At 45.8% G+C, this 17790-nt stretch overlaps 2 protein-coding genes across 6 annotated transcripts in view; one reads left to right on the top strand and one right to left on the bottom strand.

The window, feature by feature from the left end:
- FOXP3 (forkhead box P3) overlaps window positions 1–2348 on the top strand; it is a 43816-nt gene extending 41468 nt beyond the window's left edge. For all 5 annotated transcript variants that reach the window (XM_040405914.1, XM_040405909.1, XM_040405911.1 and 2 more), the window contains 3 exons: window positions 57–133; window positions 416–517; window positions 2121–2348. In XM_040405914.1, coding sequence (XP_040261848.1) covers window positions 57–133; window positions 416–517; window positions 2121–2246 — 305 coding nt within the window. In that variant the 3' untranslated portion in view covers window positions 2247–2348. The remainder of the gene's footprint in view (window positions 1–56; window positions 134–415; window positions 518–2120) is intronic.
- A 4852-nt stretch (window positions 2349–7200) lies between these two features.
- Window positions 7201–17790, bottom strand: part of CCDC22 (coiled-coil domain containing 22) — a 29594-nt gene continuing 19004 nt past the window's right edge. Inside the window, exons 11-17 of the mRNA XM_040405262.1 lie at window positions 14813–14929; window positions 12365–12466; window positions 11714–11821; window positions 11145–11240; window positions 11000–11059; window positions 10438–10512; window positions 7201–7676 (exon numbers count right to left, since the gene is read on the bottom strand). Coding sequence (XP_040261196.1) covers window positions 7563–7676; window positions 10438–10512; window positions 11000–11059; window positions 11145–11240; window positions 11714–11821; window positions 12365–12466; window positions 14813–14929 — 672 coding nt within the window. The 3' untranslated portion in view covers window positions 7201–7562. The remainder of the gene's footprint in view (window positions 7677–10437; window positions 10513–10999; window positions 11060–11144; window positions 11241–11713; window positions 11822–12364; window positions 12467–14812; window positions 14930–17790) is intronic.

Here is a 17790-nt window from a genome sequence, read left to right as displayed (position 1 = left end):
CTGACCTGACAATCTTGGTCTTGTCGGTCCACTCATTATTGTTACTATATTCACAGACATGACGACCTGCATTGAATATTACAAGACCAACAATGTGAGGCCGCCATTAACATACGCTTCCCTTATTCGATGGGTGAGTAAAGATATCTTTTTTACATTGTGCTTTAGAGCGACCCCAACATAGAGCACGGAGCTGTTGTGGGGCCCTTGGTGGGAGGGCACAACAAGGGGACTACTGTTCTGTATGGCATGACACCATCATAGCAGCTACCGGCAGTGATCGCTAGGGGCTCCACTGGGAAATTTAAAATACTGGGTTGTCAGTGTATGGATATGAGATCCCATGAGATATAAGGATCGGATTTGGTGACCTACTGGAGACAACTGCTAACAAAAAAAATATTGTGTCCTACAGGCAATTCTGGAGTCACCACAGAAGCAGCTGGCTTTAAATGAAATCTATCACTGGTTTACCAAAATGTTTGCTTTCTTCAGACTTAACAAGGTCACTTGGAAGGTAATGTAGCCCTAACATTGCTCTTATAACTGCCCTAGTAGGGTTTCGTGACATCATAGAAGAGGGCCACCACTGGAGAACCAAACCTTGGAGTGGAGAGGCAGCGATGTGCCGATTGACGATTACATGGTTGCCTATTGACATTTTGAAACATTTTCTATAAAAACCTTTAGAATATTTTTAAGACTAGATATTGGTGGACTGTTAGGCCAATGCCGGTGAGTCTGGCATACACATGCTCTTCACTTGGTAGGCTGAAGATGGGGTAAATAGCCACCTTGATGGGCATGGAGCTGGCCACACGTACACTATGCCATGACAGCCTCAATGTGGCCACCGACATCGGCCATCAGGTCACAGGCAACAAGGACGCACAATACCTATTGCTGTTCATACCAAAGGATTTTAGGTCGAGGGTCTTGTATGCTGCTTTGTCCAATGTAGGGAAGCAAGGGAGCAATAAAAATCTTAGGGCTGCCCATAAACGATGCGTCCAGGCAGAAGGGTCCACGTGTGCATCGCCGCCTTTGCCAGGCCATACCTGTATTTGCCGAGCTGAACCCAGCAATTAGTGGTGATCTAAATGCAGATCCTGCTGCTGGGGACGCATCATGTACAAGCAGCCTTAAAGGGGTTGTCTGAGATTTTAATATTGATGGTCTATTCCGGCTCCCGGAACCCCCACCGATCAGCTGTTTGAAAAGGTCAGAGCTCTCCAGTGAGTGTCAAGGCCTCTTCCTAGGCTAGTGGCATCACGTTCATTGTTTAAATGGTCCAGGCACAGCTCAGTCCCATTCAAGTGAATAGGGCTGACCTGCAATACCAAGCGCAGCCATTATCCAATTGAGGGCGATGTGCTTGGTTGGCAGGGTGTCAGACCCATGCCGATCTGAGGATAGTTCATCAATATTAAACACCTGGAAAACCCCTTTAAAGGGTTTGTCCGGGTTCAGAGCAGTGTGTTCGGTGACGTCACCGTCTCTGATGAGCGTGCTTTAGCGCTGCCCTAGCCGTTTTACTGGCTAGCGCAACGCTAAAGCCCGCCCATCAGTGCCGTGATGTCACCGGGCTTCCTGGCAGCCCCATGGAGAGCCCGGTACATCACCGGAACTCTTAAAAATGCCTTTGCCCTGCGCGATTTAGTGCAGAGCAAAGGAGAGCATCGGAGCATGAACTGCTCTGATGCTCAAGTCAGGGAGGCTGCCTGGGTGAATATGGAGGGATGTCTGGGTTCAGCTCTGAACCCGGACAACCCCTTTAATATGGGGATTAGATGGCACCGGGAATATGATCCCAAAAATGGCTGCTGTAACCAGAATGCCAACAAATGATTAGTAATGGGCAGCGACTTGCCAGCAGAGCGCGGGGCGTCATGTTCCTCATGTAAAGACACATTGCGGATGACATTCTGAGGATATATGGCTGCATCTCTGAGGTAAATGTGCCGGAATCTCTGACAGACATTTCACTGTGAAGACCTGACAAGAAATCTGTGGCTCGTCTGATGGGTCTACCAGAGCGGAGCCGTCAGACACTGCGGGGACAACATCAATTTGGCCATTAACTCAATTTCCATATTTTATGTATTTGTTTTTGCCCCCAGAATGCAGTGCGCCACAACCTGAGCCTCCACAAATGTTTTGTACGGGTGGAGAACATCAAGGGGGCCGTGTGGATGGTGGACGAGCTGGAGTTCCAGCGGAAGAAGGGAGTGCGGAGCTGTCGCTGACCGGTCCACCCTTCTAGGCCCGTACAGGGGACTCCTTGTATACAGGCAGTCCTCCCTCATATTAATTGTAACCCCCCCCCCCCCCCCGACAATAAAACCTGAATGCTCCTGTGTCGGCTCCCTTTAATTGCTTGTCTGTCCACATGATGTCGCTAATTATACGGCCTCCGTGTGAGATGACCGATGACATCACAATGAAATGATCACATGATGATGTCCTTTCAGTTGGAAAAATCAAGGCAAATAATCGCCGCCCCAGGAACACCCCGACATACCTACTTATGGGAGGGGTTTACACTAACCACCCCCATTTTCGGGCTGGGACAGTGCAAATTTGCAGTGACTGTGTCTGAAAATCAGGGACAGTCCCGGCAAATTCAGGACAGTCAACAAATATGTGCATTGTCCGATTTCATACCTCCCTCTTATTAAATGGGTTCTCCAAGAATGATTTAAAGGGGTTTTCTGTCAGGCTGCTCAGTCATGGTGGCATATCAGGCAGGCGGGACCTGTCCTAGAATGTGAGCAGGACTGGTTGCCACCATTTGAAGAGCTACCGAGGGGTGAGGAGGTCGCACTTCACATTACACTCTGGTATTTGCATATATTACACATTGGTGAGTGTTCCTGTCAGGCTGCTCAGCCATGATGGCATATCGTAGGCATGAGCCACCTGTCCAGGAATGTGAGCAGGACTGGTTCCTTCCACTTGCAGAGCTGCCAAGGGTGGGTGATTTGGCAGGGCCTCACTACACATTACACTCTGGCACTTGCATATACTGCACATTGGTGAGTGTTCCTGTCAGGCTGCCCAGGATCGCATCATTACCATCTAATATAGAGCAGTAGGTAATGAGGTCCCCTCACCCCCCTAGTCAGCTCTGCAAGTGGAGGCAACCAGTCCTGCTTGCATTCTAGGACAGGTAACCCCTTTAATAACCTTTTCTGGGCTTAAGCTGAAGTTTAAAGGGTACGGCCACAGGGGACAGCTGAGGATTTTCTGCAGCATTGACATGTCCCTTTTCCAAGGCCACGCTCCCTATATTATTGGGCACGACCCTCTCTCACGAGGCGTCACGTCCACTCCATGAAAGTTTAGATGGTGGGATCATGCCTTAGGCTCTATTAACATGGTCCGCATTAGTGCAAGAAAATAAAAAACTGCAGGTAGTTGCCCATTCCATATTAATTATTCCAATTTTTTATATTATAAAAAGCAGAAAGCTAAGTGGTTGCCAAGGGGAACCATTCAACTAATCCATTTGTGCTATTCCTAATGAGCTTCAGTTATCAACACATAAAAACTGTTGTTGACCATGGCAACCAATCAGAGCTTAGCTTTAATTTCTTAAACTGCTCTGGAAAAATAAAAGCTGCATTGTGATTGGTTGCTATGAGCTACACAGTCAGGATTTTCTATACTTTACACAATTTTGATAAATGAGGGCAAATGTAATCTTAAAGGGGTGTTTATAATTTGTGTAAGCTGCAACTTCCCTTTCAAAGGGGTTGTCCTACGAAAAATATTCTAATTTTTTTAAACCACTGCCTGGATCTGAAAACTTTTTTTAATCACATGTAATTAAAAATTTAGTATCGCCACTGAGTTATTTAACGAGATCCATTGGTATAGCGCCACCTGCTGTTTGTTCTTTTTCTAATTTCTCTTTCCACCTCAGTGAAGTGGACACACATGCTCAGTTCTATTCTTTAGGGACATACCACCTCAGAAAGGGCACGCCCCTTGAGCTGCCTGTTTGAAATAAAAACAGCAAAACGACTGGAGCAATGAATAGGGAGATCTCTGGATCCATGTGAGGTACAGGGCTGGTTCTAGCTTTGTTAGAAAAAGATGGTCATGTACTATATGATATCTGATTTTCCTTTTTTTTTTTTACCCCTTTAAGTAAAAATAAAATAAGCTAAGCGTGAGGTATGTGTACAGGTAGGTTGGATATGATGTGTTCACATCGCCACCTAGTGGTCATCACACCACAGTGACTGCACAGTGAATACACAGGTCTTTTGATTCTTTTATTAGGTCGGTTATTGACTTGCTGCTGTTTGCACAGTCGGGGTCCAATCTTTTTTTCTTTTTCTATAAGAAAAGGGAAGAATCACAAAAAAAAAACCAAAAACCACACACACCAAAAAAGAAAACCGCTGTCCAGTCAATAAAAAAAATTTTGCACTTGCGGAAATTTTTCTAAACCATAGATTCGAACTATTCGAACCCGAGAATGATTATTTATATGCATTCTCTGTTTTTCAAATTTTTGTATCATTTTTAGTTAGGGCTCTTTCACACTTGCGTTGTTTTCTTCCGGCATAGAGTTCCGACGTCGGGGCTCTATGCCGGAAGAATCCTGATTATCCCCATGCATTCTGAATGGAGAGAAATCCGTTCAGGATGCATCAGGATGAGTTCAGGACCGAAACGTTTTTTGGCCGGAGAAAATACCGCAGCATGCTGTGCTTTTTGCTCCGGCCAAAAATCCTGAACACTTGCCGCAAGGCCAGATCCGGAATTAATGTCCATTGAAAGGCATTGATCCGGATCCGGCCTTAAGCTAAACGTCGTTTCGGCGCATTACCGGATCCGACGTTTAGCTTTTTCTGAATGGTTACCATGGCTGCCGGGACGCTAAAGTCCTGTTTGCCATGGTAAAGTGTAGTGGGGAGCGGGGGAGCAGTATACTTACCGTCTGTGCGGCTCCCGGGCGCTTCAGAGTGACGTCAGGGCGCCCCACACGCATGGATCACGTCATCCATGCGCATGGGGCGCCCTGACGTCATTCTGGAGCGCCCCGGGAGCCGCACGGACTGTAAGTATACTGCTCCCCCGCTCCCCACTACTACTATGGCAACCAGGACTTTAATAGCGTCCTGGCTGCCATAGTAACACTGAACGCATTTTGAAGACGGATCCGTCTTCAAATGCTTTCAGTTCACTTGCGTTGTTACGGATCCGGCGGGCACCTTCCGGCAAATGGAGTACACGACGGATCCGGACAACGCAAGTGTGAAAGAGGCCTTACAAAAGGCCATATAAATATAAAAAAAATATATAAAAAATTAAAATTTGTAAAAAAAACAAAACAAAACATTAAAATATATTATATTATGGGATTTGATGTCAGTCCAGGTCCGTAATATTAAGAAGTTGTCTCATGAGGACCACCCCTGTCCATGTGTCAGAATGGAAAGCTGGGCAGTAAGAGCGGACACTGCACATCCATAAACCTACATTGTCCATGCAGCGGAAATTATATGCTTACATGGTAATAGCTCGGGGTTGGAGAAACTGTATCCGGTTTATTCTTGAAACAACCCCATAATATTTTTTCATGACATTTTTTTTTAAGTCTCTCTTATGGTTGTAGCACTAGGCAAGAGCTGGGAACAGCAGGTCAAACATACCTTTTCTAGAGCTTTTATTATCATGAGTAGTGAGAATATGAAGTTTTATTTTCCAGGTTCTGCTCCTCTGAAGTGCTCAATGAGGAGAGAACTTCACAGTGAAGCTCCGCCTCCTGGGCACTTGCAGGATCAAAACCTGTCAGAATAAAACTCCATCTGTGCACTACTCCTGATAATAAAAGCTCCACAAAACATTTGTCCTGTTCTCCCTAACTCCTTCCTAGTGCTGTCAATAGTTTAGCCTGGTCAAAACTGCTGACAGATTCCTTTTAACCCCTTAAGGACATCTGCTGTATATATGTATGGCGGATGACTGTATTTTAAAGATGGCACCTTGATCGGAGAGGGTGCCATAGCCGCTGAGTTTCTGCTATTTTACACACCATCCGTATTTTGCAGATCTGCGTTTTGCGAATTGCAAAGTACATATGATGGTGTGAATGTACCCTAAGGAAAGGGTTAAAGGTAACTCTGCTCTACATGAGGACACGGCTCGGAGAGGCATCATCATAGACATCTCTCTATATCCCTTCCCATAATAGCTTAGATCTACATGGAGTTATGATTTCATCTTCTATTTCTCGTTTCCCCCAGGCGAAAAAAGATGCCATTCCTACCCGACCAACACATTCTGCTGTCACCCTGGCATTCAGACATAAGGAGCAGCTGATCCCTATGATAAAATGGGTAAAGCAGCATTTACCATCAGCTGTTAAAGGGGTTATTCAAGACTAAAAATGCCCCCCATATGCCGGGCCCCTCACAATGAATATACTTACCTGGCCCCCCGCGCCGTTTCTGATTCCCGCACCGCCGCTGCTACTTCTCCGCGTGCGCGGATGAAAACATCCGGTGTCGGGGGGAGCAGCCAATGGCAAACAGGGATGGGAACGAGCCTCCCCAGCATCGCGGGTGACACTAGGGAGGCTCGTCCCTGTCCCCGTCTGCCATTGGCTGATTTCCCCTCCCCCGGATGTTTTTATCTGCGCACGGGGAGAAGCTGCAGCGGCGGTGCGGGGATCGGGAGCGGCGCTGGGAGCCAGGTAAGTATATTCACTTTGAGGGGACATTTTTATAGTCTTGGATAACCCCTTTAATCTCGCATGGCTGTCACTCACTATATGTTCTGTATCATATAGACCAGTTCTGCCTGACCTGTGGATCTCCAGCTGTTGTGAGACTACAACTCCCAGCATGCCCTGACAGCCTCAGTGTTTAGCTGTTATTATCAGGGGATGCTGGTGGTGCTATGCCCATATGGAGCACACTGTAAAAAAAAAAGAAAAAAAAAGTCAACAGTTTGCACAAGTCTACCGCACTGCTCAGTCTCAGAGGGGTGTTTCAGGCAGGGGCCCCGCTTTTTGACACCCCTATAACCTAAATGATAGGATACTTAGCCAGCAGGGATCTCCATACTCTTTTCAGGAGGTAAATGGTCAGGAGGTTCAAGTACTACTCCTCCAGCATCCATGCCTGATGCAACGTGGTCAATAATCTAGAATGCAAATTTAGAGAACGTGACGCCCACAAAATATCATCTTCAATTCGTCTTTATAGAAATGTTTTCATTTACAGATATGAATGTTACAAAATGAGGTTTCCTCCGTAAAAGAAAACTCATGTTTTACCTAGGATTCTCAAGAAAAATAAAATAAGGGAACGGATTAAGATCTCTCTGCATGTACGCGCCGCTTCAAGTTCTGCACACTTCACCGGGGAAGGGGGAAACTTCCAATAACTTGCTCGGGACTGCCCTCTGCAGACTCCGTTCTGAACAGCATTTCAAGCACAATAAAATGTGCAAAAATCGTTTAATAAGCTAGGTCCATTTTCATTACGGATGTGAATACGGTATTATGAGAAATGTGCAGGATCGTGAATAACCGTCAAGCTTCCCTAAGTCTCCCTCATGCGACCCAGCAGCAGGGCGTTCTCTTGTTTAATGGCCTTGTAATCTTCCAAAATCTTCTGCAGATTACTCAGAGTCTTCTTAGCCGCCTCCGTCTCTATCTGCAGAGAGAGAGGCAAGAAAGCAAGGTTATCTTATTATCTTATAGCCTAACCTATTAGTCAGGGCGGTCACCCAATATTACTGCACTGGTCTGGTAACTACAACTCACAGTATGCTCCCATCAAACATTGCACACACAAATAGGGCTCATTTCCAAATGGGGTGGAATTGGGAAAAAATGCAATTCCGTCAGTTTTATGGGTTTTGTTTTTTACTGCGCTTCCAATGTGGTGAAACTGACCTGTTACTCTCATCCATACCACATTTTATATCGTTTTTCTTGTGTTTTAACGGTTGAAAAAAATTTTTGGGGGGTTTTTCCATCGCCATATTCTGACCCCCATGACTTTTTTTTTTTTTATAGTTATGGCTACAGAGCTGTGTGGGGGCTTACTTTTTGCAGGGTGATCTGTAATTTTTATTGATACCATTTTGGGGTGTGTATGACTTTCTAATCACTTTTTATTACATTTTTGGGGGAAGTGAAGTGGCAAAAAAAAACGGTGAATCAGACATTGATTTTTTTTTTTTTACCAAATACGGGGGTTGTTACACAGCTACTGCATGTATATGAACATTAGCCAAAATTCTAAAAACACACATACAAAAGACACCCATAACAATCACCATGTTTGGAGGGAACTCTCAATGCAAGAGTGGCTTCCGAATATGCTTTATAAATTGTATTCTATATGTTGTATTTTTTGCTTTATAAGACGCACTTTTTTCCTCCAAAAGCGAATACTAATGGGCACTTTCACTAAGCAAGCACTCATTAGAATGCAGGAGGTGTGGGCAGCAGTGACTCACCGCTCCCTGGTCTTCATCTGGGCCCCACGCTGCAATGTATCCTGGCTGTGTACAGGGAGCGGTGAGTGCAGGAAGAGCGCAGCATCCAAAGCAGGAGAGGCAAGTTCAATTATTTATTTCCTGTCTGATCTGAGGTCTGATAAAGATTGGGGGTCTTATCTGAGGTCTGATAAAGATTGGGGGTCTTATCTGAGGTCTGATAAAGATTGGGGGTCTTATCTGAGGTCTGATAAAGATTGGGGGTCTTATCTGAGGTCTGATAAAGATTGGGGGTCTTATCTGAGGTCTGATAAAGATTGGGGGTCTTATCTGAGGTCTGATAAAGATTGGGGGTCTTATCTGAGGTCTGATAAAGATTGGGGGTCTTATCTGAGGTCTGATAAAGATTGGGGGTCTTATCTGAGGTCTGATAAAGATTGGGGGTCTTATCTGAGGTCTGATAAAGATTGGGGGTCTTATCTGAGGTCTGATAAAGATTGGGGGTCTTATCTGAGGTCTGATAAAGATTGGGGGTCTGATCTGAGGTCTGATAAAGATTGGGGGTCTGATCTGAGGTCTGATAAAGATTGGGGGTCTTATCTGAGGTCTGATAAAGATTGGGGGTCTTATCTGAGGTCTGATAAAGATTGGGGGTCTTATCTGAGGTCTGATAAAGATTGGGGGTCTTATCTGAGGTCTGATAAAGATTGGGGGGTCTTATCTGAGGTCTGATAAAGATTGGGGTTTTATCTGGGGTCTGATAAAGATTGGGGGTCTTATCTGAGGTCTGATAAAGATTGGGGGTCTTATCTGAGGTCTGATAAAGATTGGGGGTCTTATCTGAGGTCTGATAAAGATTGGGGGTCTTATCTGAGGTCTGATAAAGATTGGGGGTCTTATCTGAGGTCTGATAAAGATTGGGGGTCTTATCTGAGGTCTGATAAAGATTGGGGGTCTTATCTGAGGTCTGATAAAGATTGGGGGTCTTATCTGAGGTCTGATAAAGATTGGGGGTCTTATCTGAGGTCTGATAAAGATTGGGGGTCTTATCTGAGGTCTGATAAAGATTGGGGGTCTTATCTGAGGTCTGATAAAGATTGGGGGTCTTATCTGAGGTCTGATAAAGATTGGGGGGTCTTATCTGAGGTCTGATAAAGATTGGGGGTCTTATCTGAGGTCTGATAAAGATTGGGGGTCTTATCTGAGGTCTGATAAAGATTGGGGGTCTTATCTGAGGTCTGATAAAGATTGGGGGTCTTATCTGAGGTCTGATAAAGATTGGGGGTCTTATCTGAGGTCTGATAAAGATTGGGGGTCTTATCTGAGGTCTGATAAAGATTGGGGGTCTTATCTGAGGTCTGATAAAGATTGGGGGTCTTATCTGAGGTCTGATAAAGATTGGGGGTCTTATCTGAGGTCTGATAAAGATTGGGGGTCTTATCTGAGGTCTGATAAAGATTGGGGGTCTTATCTGAGGTCTGATAAAGATTGGGGGTCTTATCTGAGGTCTGATAAAGATTGGGGGTCTTATCTGAGGTCTGATAAAGATTGGGGGTCTTATCTGAGGTCTGATTCAGACTGGGGGGTCTGATCTGAGGTCTGATAAAGATTGAGGGTCTGATCTGAGGTCTGATTCAGATAGGGGGGGGTCTGATCTGAGGTCTGGTAAAGATTGGGGGTCTTATCTGAGGTCAGATTCAGACTAGGGGGTCTGATCTGAGGTCTGGTAAAGATTGAGGGTCTGATCTGGGGTCTGATCTGAGGTCTGGTAAAGACTGGGTGTCTGATGGAGATTGGTGGTCTGATCTGAGGTCTGATGAAAAAGATTTTTTCTGATTTTCCTCATCTAAAACTTTAGGTGCGTCTTATAAATCGATTGCATCTTATAAAGCAAAAAATACGATAAATGTGTGCTGTGCAGTAATGTGATATAATCCGCGTGGTCAAAATAGTAAATAGATTACAACTTACCTGCTCTTCTAAATCCCGGATCTCTCTCAGAATGGTCCCCGTGTCCTCGATGGTTTGTATTAGCTGACTACAATTCTAAAGATAATATGAAATAAAATATAAGAGCTAGATGCTGTATTTGTGGGGGGTTATCCGAATGGGACCCCCCCCCCCCGGTAGAGGACAAACACGGTAGAGGAGGGCTAACCAAAAACGTAGGAAATTCTGGAAAACCTTTTAGGCATCATCCCTTGAGTCACGGCATCAGCTTATATCCCTGTAACAGATTCTCTGCCATTATGCGCCATAATTCTGGCTTAATTTGCACAAAAAAAATTGAGTTTTTATTAATGTGTTTTAGACACTTTTTGCGCCTCGTCTGACAAAGGGACAGAGGCTTAGTGGGAAACAGCACAGTTTAAGATGCGCCAAACTCTTTGGCGCAAACTAAGCCAACAAATAAGTGGTAGAAAGACAAACAGGTGTCTATAGATACCCATCAAAGCAAATCTATTACCCATCATTAGCGCATCTAGGCTAAATATTAGACGGGTTTAGTCAATCTGCCCCATTTCGCTCATACCTCATGTAAGGCCGCCAGGTATTTGTAGACCTTTCTGACTGGTTCATCTTTCTTGGCATCCTGTGTGGGAAACATACAGAACAGGTCAGTGTGTGCGTCCCGATACACAGGGGCATGGACTGAAACGTGGGTAAGTGGGCTGCACCTTAAACACAAGCTCATCGGTCACCACAAACGTCCGGTCAACTTTTCCTGTCAGATTATTTATCTCCTTCTGCAGATCTTTAGTGTCTGAAAGGATCTGATTAAAGAAAAAAAAATAATATTATATATATATATATATATATATATATATATATATATATAAAAATTCCCCAAATAGCAACCAAAGTCAAGTTAAAGGGGCATTCCGGTTAGAGAAAGTAATCCAAAGTAACTATTAGATCGGTGGTGGTCCTACCACTATCCCCACCGATCATGGACCATAGAGCCCCTCTGAGATGGACGGAGCAGCTGGTCATTTCTATGGGAATGCTGGAGAAAGCCAAGCGCTGTACTCTGCTATTTCCAGTGCTCCCACAGAAATGGATGGAGCGGCGGCGCACACTTCCGAGGGGTACAGGGCCCTTGTGATTGGTGGGGGTCCCAGCAGTAGTTATCCCCGATCCTGTGGAGGTGGCCATCCAATGATGGCAGAAGTTTGTGATCAGTTATCAATGGCTGAATTAAGAATATTTCAAACGCTGAATATGTTGAGCCTTATTTTAACTTTACCTTGGTAATGTCTTCCTTTTGCTTCTTGATATTGCTTACAATCTCTAAGATTCGTTGGGTGTAGGCAGCTCGGGAGACATCCTTAGGCAGGGACTCGTACTCGGAAACCTACAAGGAATTACAGACAATAGACTTTATATAGAGAGACGTACAAGGTGTCAGTCATGACTGCTCCATGTCAGCAGTTTTGTCCCTATGACACTGGTTGACCTGTTACATGTGCTCTTGGCAGCTGAAGGCATCTGTGTTGGTCCCATGTTCATATGTGCCCGCATTGCTGAGAAACATGATGTTTTATTATATGCAAATGAGCCTCTAGGAGCAACGGGGGCGTCACCATTACACCTAGAGGTTCTGCTCTCTCTGCAACAGCAACGCCCCTGTTGCTCCTAGAGGCCGATTTGAATATATTAAAACATCATTTTTCTCAGCAATGCGGACACATAGGAACATGGGACCAACATAGATGCCTTTAGCTGCCAAGAGCACATGTCATAGGAACAAAACTGCAGACAGATGCCCATTAATGGTACTGCTAGGCATAGTTTGTGGCACTGATCAGAGCGGAATCTGCCTTTGTACAGTAAGTTCCAGTCGAGCAGCTGTTCATATACATCTACTGTATCACATCTCCAGATACATTCTCCTTACCAGCTGTTTGTATAGTTCCTCCTTGCGTCTGGCTTCGTCCGCTGCAGCTCGAATTTTGTCATACAAGTCTTTCACGTCTTTTGTCCAGCGCGAAGATTCATCCTTTTCGGAGAACAGAACATATAAAAAACATCAAATCAAACAAACTGAAGGAACATGGAATTCATGCTAATTGACATTGAGAACTCGCTTGAATATATCCCGCAGCAGCAGATCAGGGTACATAGGATAAAAGGAATATGCTGGAAACCCCTTTAAATTCATGAGAAACCCATTATACTGACTGTATACAAAACTAAACCTGAAGTGCAGAGTCATGTTCGTTAAAGAGGACCTTTCATCAGAATCAAGTATGTAAACTGAATATACATACATGGAGAGCGGCGCCCAGGGACCCCCCTGCACTTACTATTATCCCCGGGCGCCGCTCCGTTCTCCGGTGATAGCCTCCGGTAAAGTCATAGTTAGGCTCCACCCATTTGAGCCTGCAAGTGTCTCCTTCTCCTATGCTGTAGCGCTGACCAATCGCAGCGCTCAGCTCATAGCATTGCTAAGAGCTGAGCGCTGCGATTGGCCAGCGCTACAGCATAGGAGAAAGAGGCCGGCAGGCTCAAATGGGTGGAGCCTAACTATGACTTTACCGGAGGCTATCACCGGAGAACGGAGCGGCGCCCGGGGATAATAGTAAGTGCAGGGGGGTCCCTGGGCGCCGCTCTCCATGTATGTATATTCAGTTTACATACTTGATTCTGATGAAAGGTCCTCTTTAATGAATGTGGAGTGTCCAGATTATGCATGACCATTAAAGGGATTTTCTGAGAGTTAAATATTGGTAACATATCCTCAGGATAGGTCATCAATAGTGTTGAGCGAACTTCTGTTTTCAAGTTCGGCGTACAAGGTTCGGGTTATCTAAGAATTCCGTTAATGATTCCGCTACCATGGACTATAACTTATGGTCCGTGGTAGCAGAAGCCATAACGGAATTCTTAGATGGCCCGAACCTTGTACGCCGAACTTGAAAACAGAAGTTCGCTCATCCCTAACCATCAATATCTGGGGTCTGACTCTTGGCGCCCCAGATGATCAGCTGTTGGAAGAGGCTGCAGCACTTGGATGAGCACGGCAGCCTCCTCCTCGGCCTGTAACGTCACATCCATTGATCACATAACCTTTCTGCAGTTTGGTCTCATTCAAGTGATCGGCAAAGTACAGATGTCAGCCGTGTGCATCCCGCAACTTCTTTGTAGAAACGCCACCTTCTATATTATGCGGAACGGCCACACAGATGCAGACAGCTAGAGATGAGTGAAGTGAGCTTCGGATCCTAGATCTGTAGTCGCTTTGCTCAAAACTTCGCTTTAATGTTGTACGGATATCTGTCTCCATACAGCATTAAAATGTATGGGCTCAGGCGAGGCAAATTTTGCCTCGCGGGACTTAGGTGAACAACTTCGGGGTTTTATTTTTCAACGGGAAAACCATTTTGGATCCGAAGTCGGCTTCGGTACCAGTCGGTACCGAAGCCAACTTTGCATACCAGTTTTAAAATGGTTTTCCAGTTTTGGGTACTTTCACACTAGCGTTTTTCTTTTCCGGCACTTAGTTCAGTCCTAGGGGCTCAATACCGGAAAAGACCTGATCAGTTTTATCCCTATGCAATCTGAATGGAGAGTATTCCGTTCAGGATGTCTTCAGTTCAGTCACTGAACGGTGTTTTGGACGGAGGAAATACCGCAGCATGCTGCGGTATTATCTTCGTCCAAAATTCTGGATCAGTTGCCGGAATGCCGGATCTGGCATTAATTTACATTAAAAATATCGCATGCGCAGACCGGTAAAAATGTAAAAAAAATATATATAACAGATCCGTTTCTCCGGATGACGGATCCATTCTTGAAATGCATTTGTAAGACGGATCCGCATCCGTCTACAAATGCTGTCCGTTTGCATGAAGACTGCCGGATCCGGCTGGCAGTTCCGGCGACGGAACTGCTTGCCGGATCACTCTGCCGCAAGTGTGAAAGTAGTCTTAATAATCAAATGCCAAAGTTATTCACCTCGCCGAAGCCCATACATTTCAATGCTGTACGGAGACGAATCTCTGTACAACATTAAAACGAAGTCTTGACCAAAGTGACTTCGGATCCAGGATCCGAACCTCCAGGATCCGAACCTCGCTTCGCTCAACACTACAGACAGCACATGGAGGACATCAGTGTCTGCCCGAATTTTTCATGGCCCCGTAGAAAACGAATAGGTCTTTCTGCCATTCTCAAAAAATGCGGACTGGACGCGGATACAAATTACGGTCGGGTGCATATGGTGTTAAAGAGCTGGGAGTCAGAATCCCACTGATCAGATATTAATAATCTATCCTGAGGACAGGTCATCAATATTTCAATCTGGGAAATCTCCTTAAGTACCCACTACGCCAATGCCAAGTACCTCTTTTTCCTGCTGGAGTCTCCTCAACTCCCTGTATTCATCCAGCAGCCGAACACGATGAGACTCCCACTGTCCCACAAGGTTCTCCATCCGCTGGTTGCTGCTATCTACCATGGCCTGCAAATAGAAGAAGCCATTAGTGGTGTCATGGGTATCAGAGGAAGATATAATGTCGCACAGTAAGATAAATATCCAATACCTATTGCCGCTAATACACTTTGTACTTACATGGCATCCAAAATGTTCTACGGAGATGTGTAAGACAAGCATTCATCGACATAACCCATCTCCCGGTGGGCACGCATTAACACCATATTAACAGAATGCCTATTAACCTGCCCATATGTAGCATCCCTAGAGAAAACCTAAGCAAAGAAGGCCAAAAATACAGTAAAAAAATAAAAAATAAAAAAAAAATCCGACTCCGTACAGATCACAACCATCTGCATTCAAAAGAGAAGTGATTTAAGAGCGCCCATGGAGCGCCCGGGGGCTCATACATCTGGGGTTTATTCAGCGCCAGTCTGCTACTAATAAAACATGGGCAAGGGAGTCCATTGCCGCTGTCAATTACACAAGTCTCACAGGACTGGGCTGTATTCCTGTACAATACAATGTATGCTAAGAGGTTGGTGCTCTGGTTCAATGTATCAGCGACTGGTATGATATTAAAGCAGACCGTCGCCTTACAGTAAAAAAGGTGAATGGGGCGGGGCGTGCCCTGGTCGGGCATGTGAGCGGACGCAGCGCTGAGAGGCTCCCGTCCTGCTTCCCTATTATCCTACAGCATCCTAAGTCTGCAGCGTTACTATTCATCTATACGGACCCCGGGCGGCTTCCTCCGGTGCCAAAATGACACGTACAGACGAGAAGGAGAAAAAAAGAGAGGTCGGGCCTCCAGCAACTCCGAGGCAAGATGGCGCCGCGGCGGAGGTGCAGGCTGCAGAGGTCGTGGCCCGCCTGGGTAGATATGCACGTTCTTCATCTGTGCCCCCTCCGACCCCACCGGTCCACAATCCTATTCACCCCTTTAGGGGAGCCCACACCAGCCCCTACTGGAAGTGGTGTACAGGCCAACATGGCTTGCAAAATGGCGGCGCCGCAAGTAACGGGATATGCAGGGAGGCGCCCTACCATCTGAGGCACTAGCTACACACATGGAGTTGGAGAACGCTGCTGCTCCTGGAGATGAGCCCACTATCAAGGATATCCTTAACGCTGTGAAACATTGCAGCAGCTCACTACATAGTCTTAATGCCGATATGGGCAGCTTACAGGAAAATGTCTCCCTCATCAGACAAGACCTCAGGCAGGGAAGACAGAGTAAGCACTACTGAGGATCAGCTACCTCCAGTGAAGAGAGACCTCGGCAGAAATATTCATAATGTGTCTTTATTGATGTCCAAAACCGACGACCTAGAGAACGGGTCACGCGGAAATAATCTCGGGGTGATCGGGGTCCCTGAAAAGGCTGAGGGAACTGACCCAGTGGTGTTTTTTGAAGATTGTCTGACCCTTTAATTTGGCAAGGACTCTCTATCACGCGTGTTGGCCAATGAACAAGAACATAGGGTGCCATTCCGCGCGCCGCCGCCGCCGGGGGGCCCCCTCATCCAATTTTGATAAAGTTATTGCTCTTCAGGGACTGAGATAATATTCTCAAGAAAGCCAGAGATCACCCTGATCTCCTCATCAATGGAAATCAAATATGGATTTTTCTGCTGAGGTTCAGCGCAGAAGAGTGAAGTTTCAGGATGTGAAACGCCGTCTCCGGGACTTCAAAATATGTTTTTGATAGTTTTCTTTTACTATGCCGGCGCCTGGCTACGAGAAAGTTTTTTTCCCCTATGTGTATTTTTTAGGGTACATTTTATATGCAACGTATTTTTGGAAAAGGACTATGTTTATGATGTTTTTATGGGGTTGGGAATTGGGTGGGACGGGCACAGTAAGGTTTTGGGGGGGGGTTGGAGCACCAGAGTTCACAAGATATTTCTCCTGACATAACTTACTACCATGCAGACTATGGCTGATAAACTTAAAATAGTAGGATGTAATGTTAGAGGATTGGGAGAGGCAGCAGAACGTGCTGCGGTATTCTTGGCGCTGCAGCATTATCACCTGATCCTCATACTTCTTACGCAAACCATGGGTGGGCCACTCTTATCACGCTCTCCACCCATTCCAGGGGGGGCGAGTGATCTTGTGCGCAGATCTCTACCATTTCTATGTCCCTCGTCTTGTATAGATATGTGTGCCTGTTATTACTCCTCCTTTGTCCTAGTGGCGGTATATATCCCTCCCCCCCATAGTGGCGAAGTGCTGAAGGAGATCATGGCCTATGTTGAGGAGCTCCCTCCATGTCCCATTTTAATAGTAGGTGATTTTAATACTTGTCCATCTGCAAAGTTGGACAGGATAGGAGGGTCGGGGCGGATAGAGACACTAATTTTGCCAATGTACTACGAGAGCTGGATCTACATGACATCTGGCGAGTGAGGAATCCGGATAGACGCCGGTTCTCCTGTTTTTCTAGTTCTCACCATTCGCTTTCTAGAACCTGGCTATAGGATCCCCAGATATGTTATCTTTGGTGGTGGATGCTGCCGAGAAGTCTATCTGATCATTCCCCAACTGGGTGTAAGGAGACCTTTTGGAATGGGTACGTGCAGGCTTAAACCTTTTTGGCTGTAGCTGGTGGATTGGGGGGGGGGGGGGGGGGGGGGGGCCATCACGGAGGAGATCCGGGAATTCTTTATTAACAATACAGGATCGGCCCCTATGGGAGTAGCCGTCATGAAACAAGGTCCAGGGAAACTCAAAAACGGCTCCAGGATAAAGTCATGGAAACGGAAAGGAGATTTGTTGAACATGAGGCGTCGTTGGTGACGGCGCAGACAGACTTAAAGGAACATCTACTTCTTACCGCCGATAATAGACACTTTTTCCTTAAGCAAAAATACTTGGAGGCTGGGGAG

This window comes from Bufo bufo, chromosome 8 (genome assembly GCF_905171765.1).
Source record: "Bufo bufo chromosome 8, aBufBuf1.1, whole genome shotgun sequence".
Classification (NCBI taxonomy): Eukaryota; Metazoa; Chordata; class Amphibia; order Anura; family Bufonidae; genus Bufo; species Bufo bufo.
Note: the sequence above shows the minus strand (reverse complement) of the source record. Positions and strands in the feature narration are given on the sequence as shown.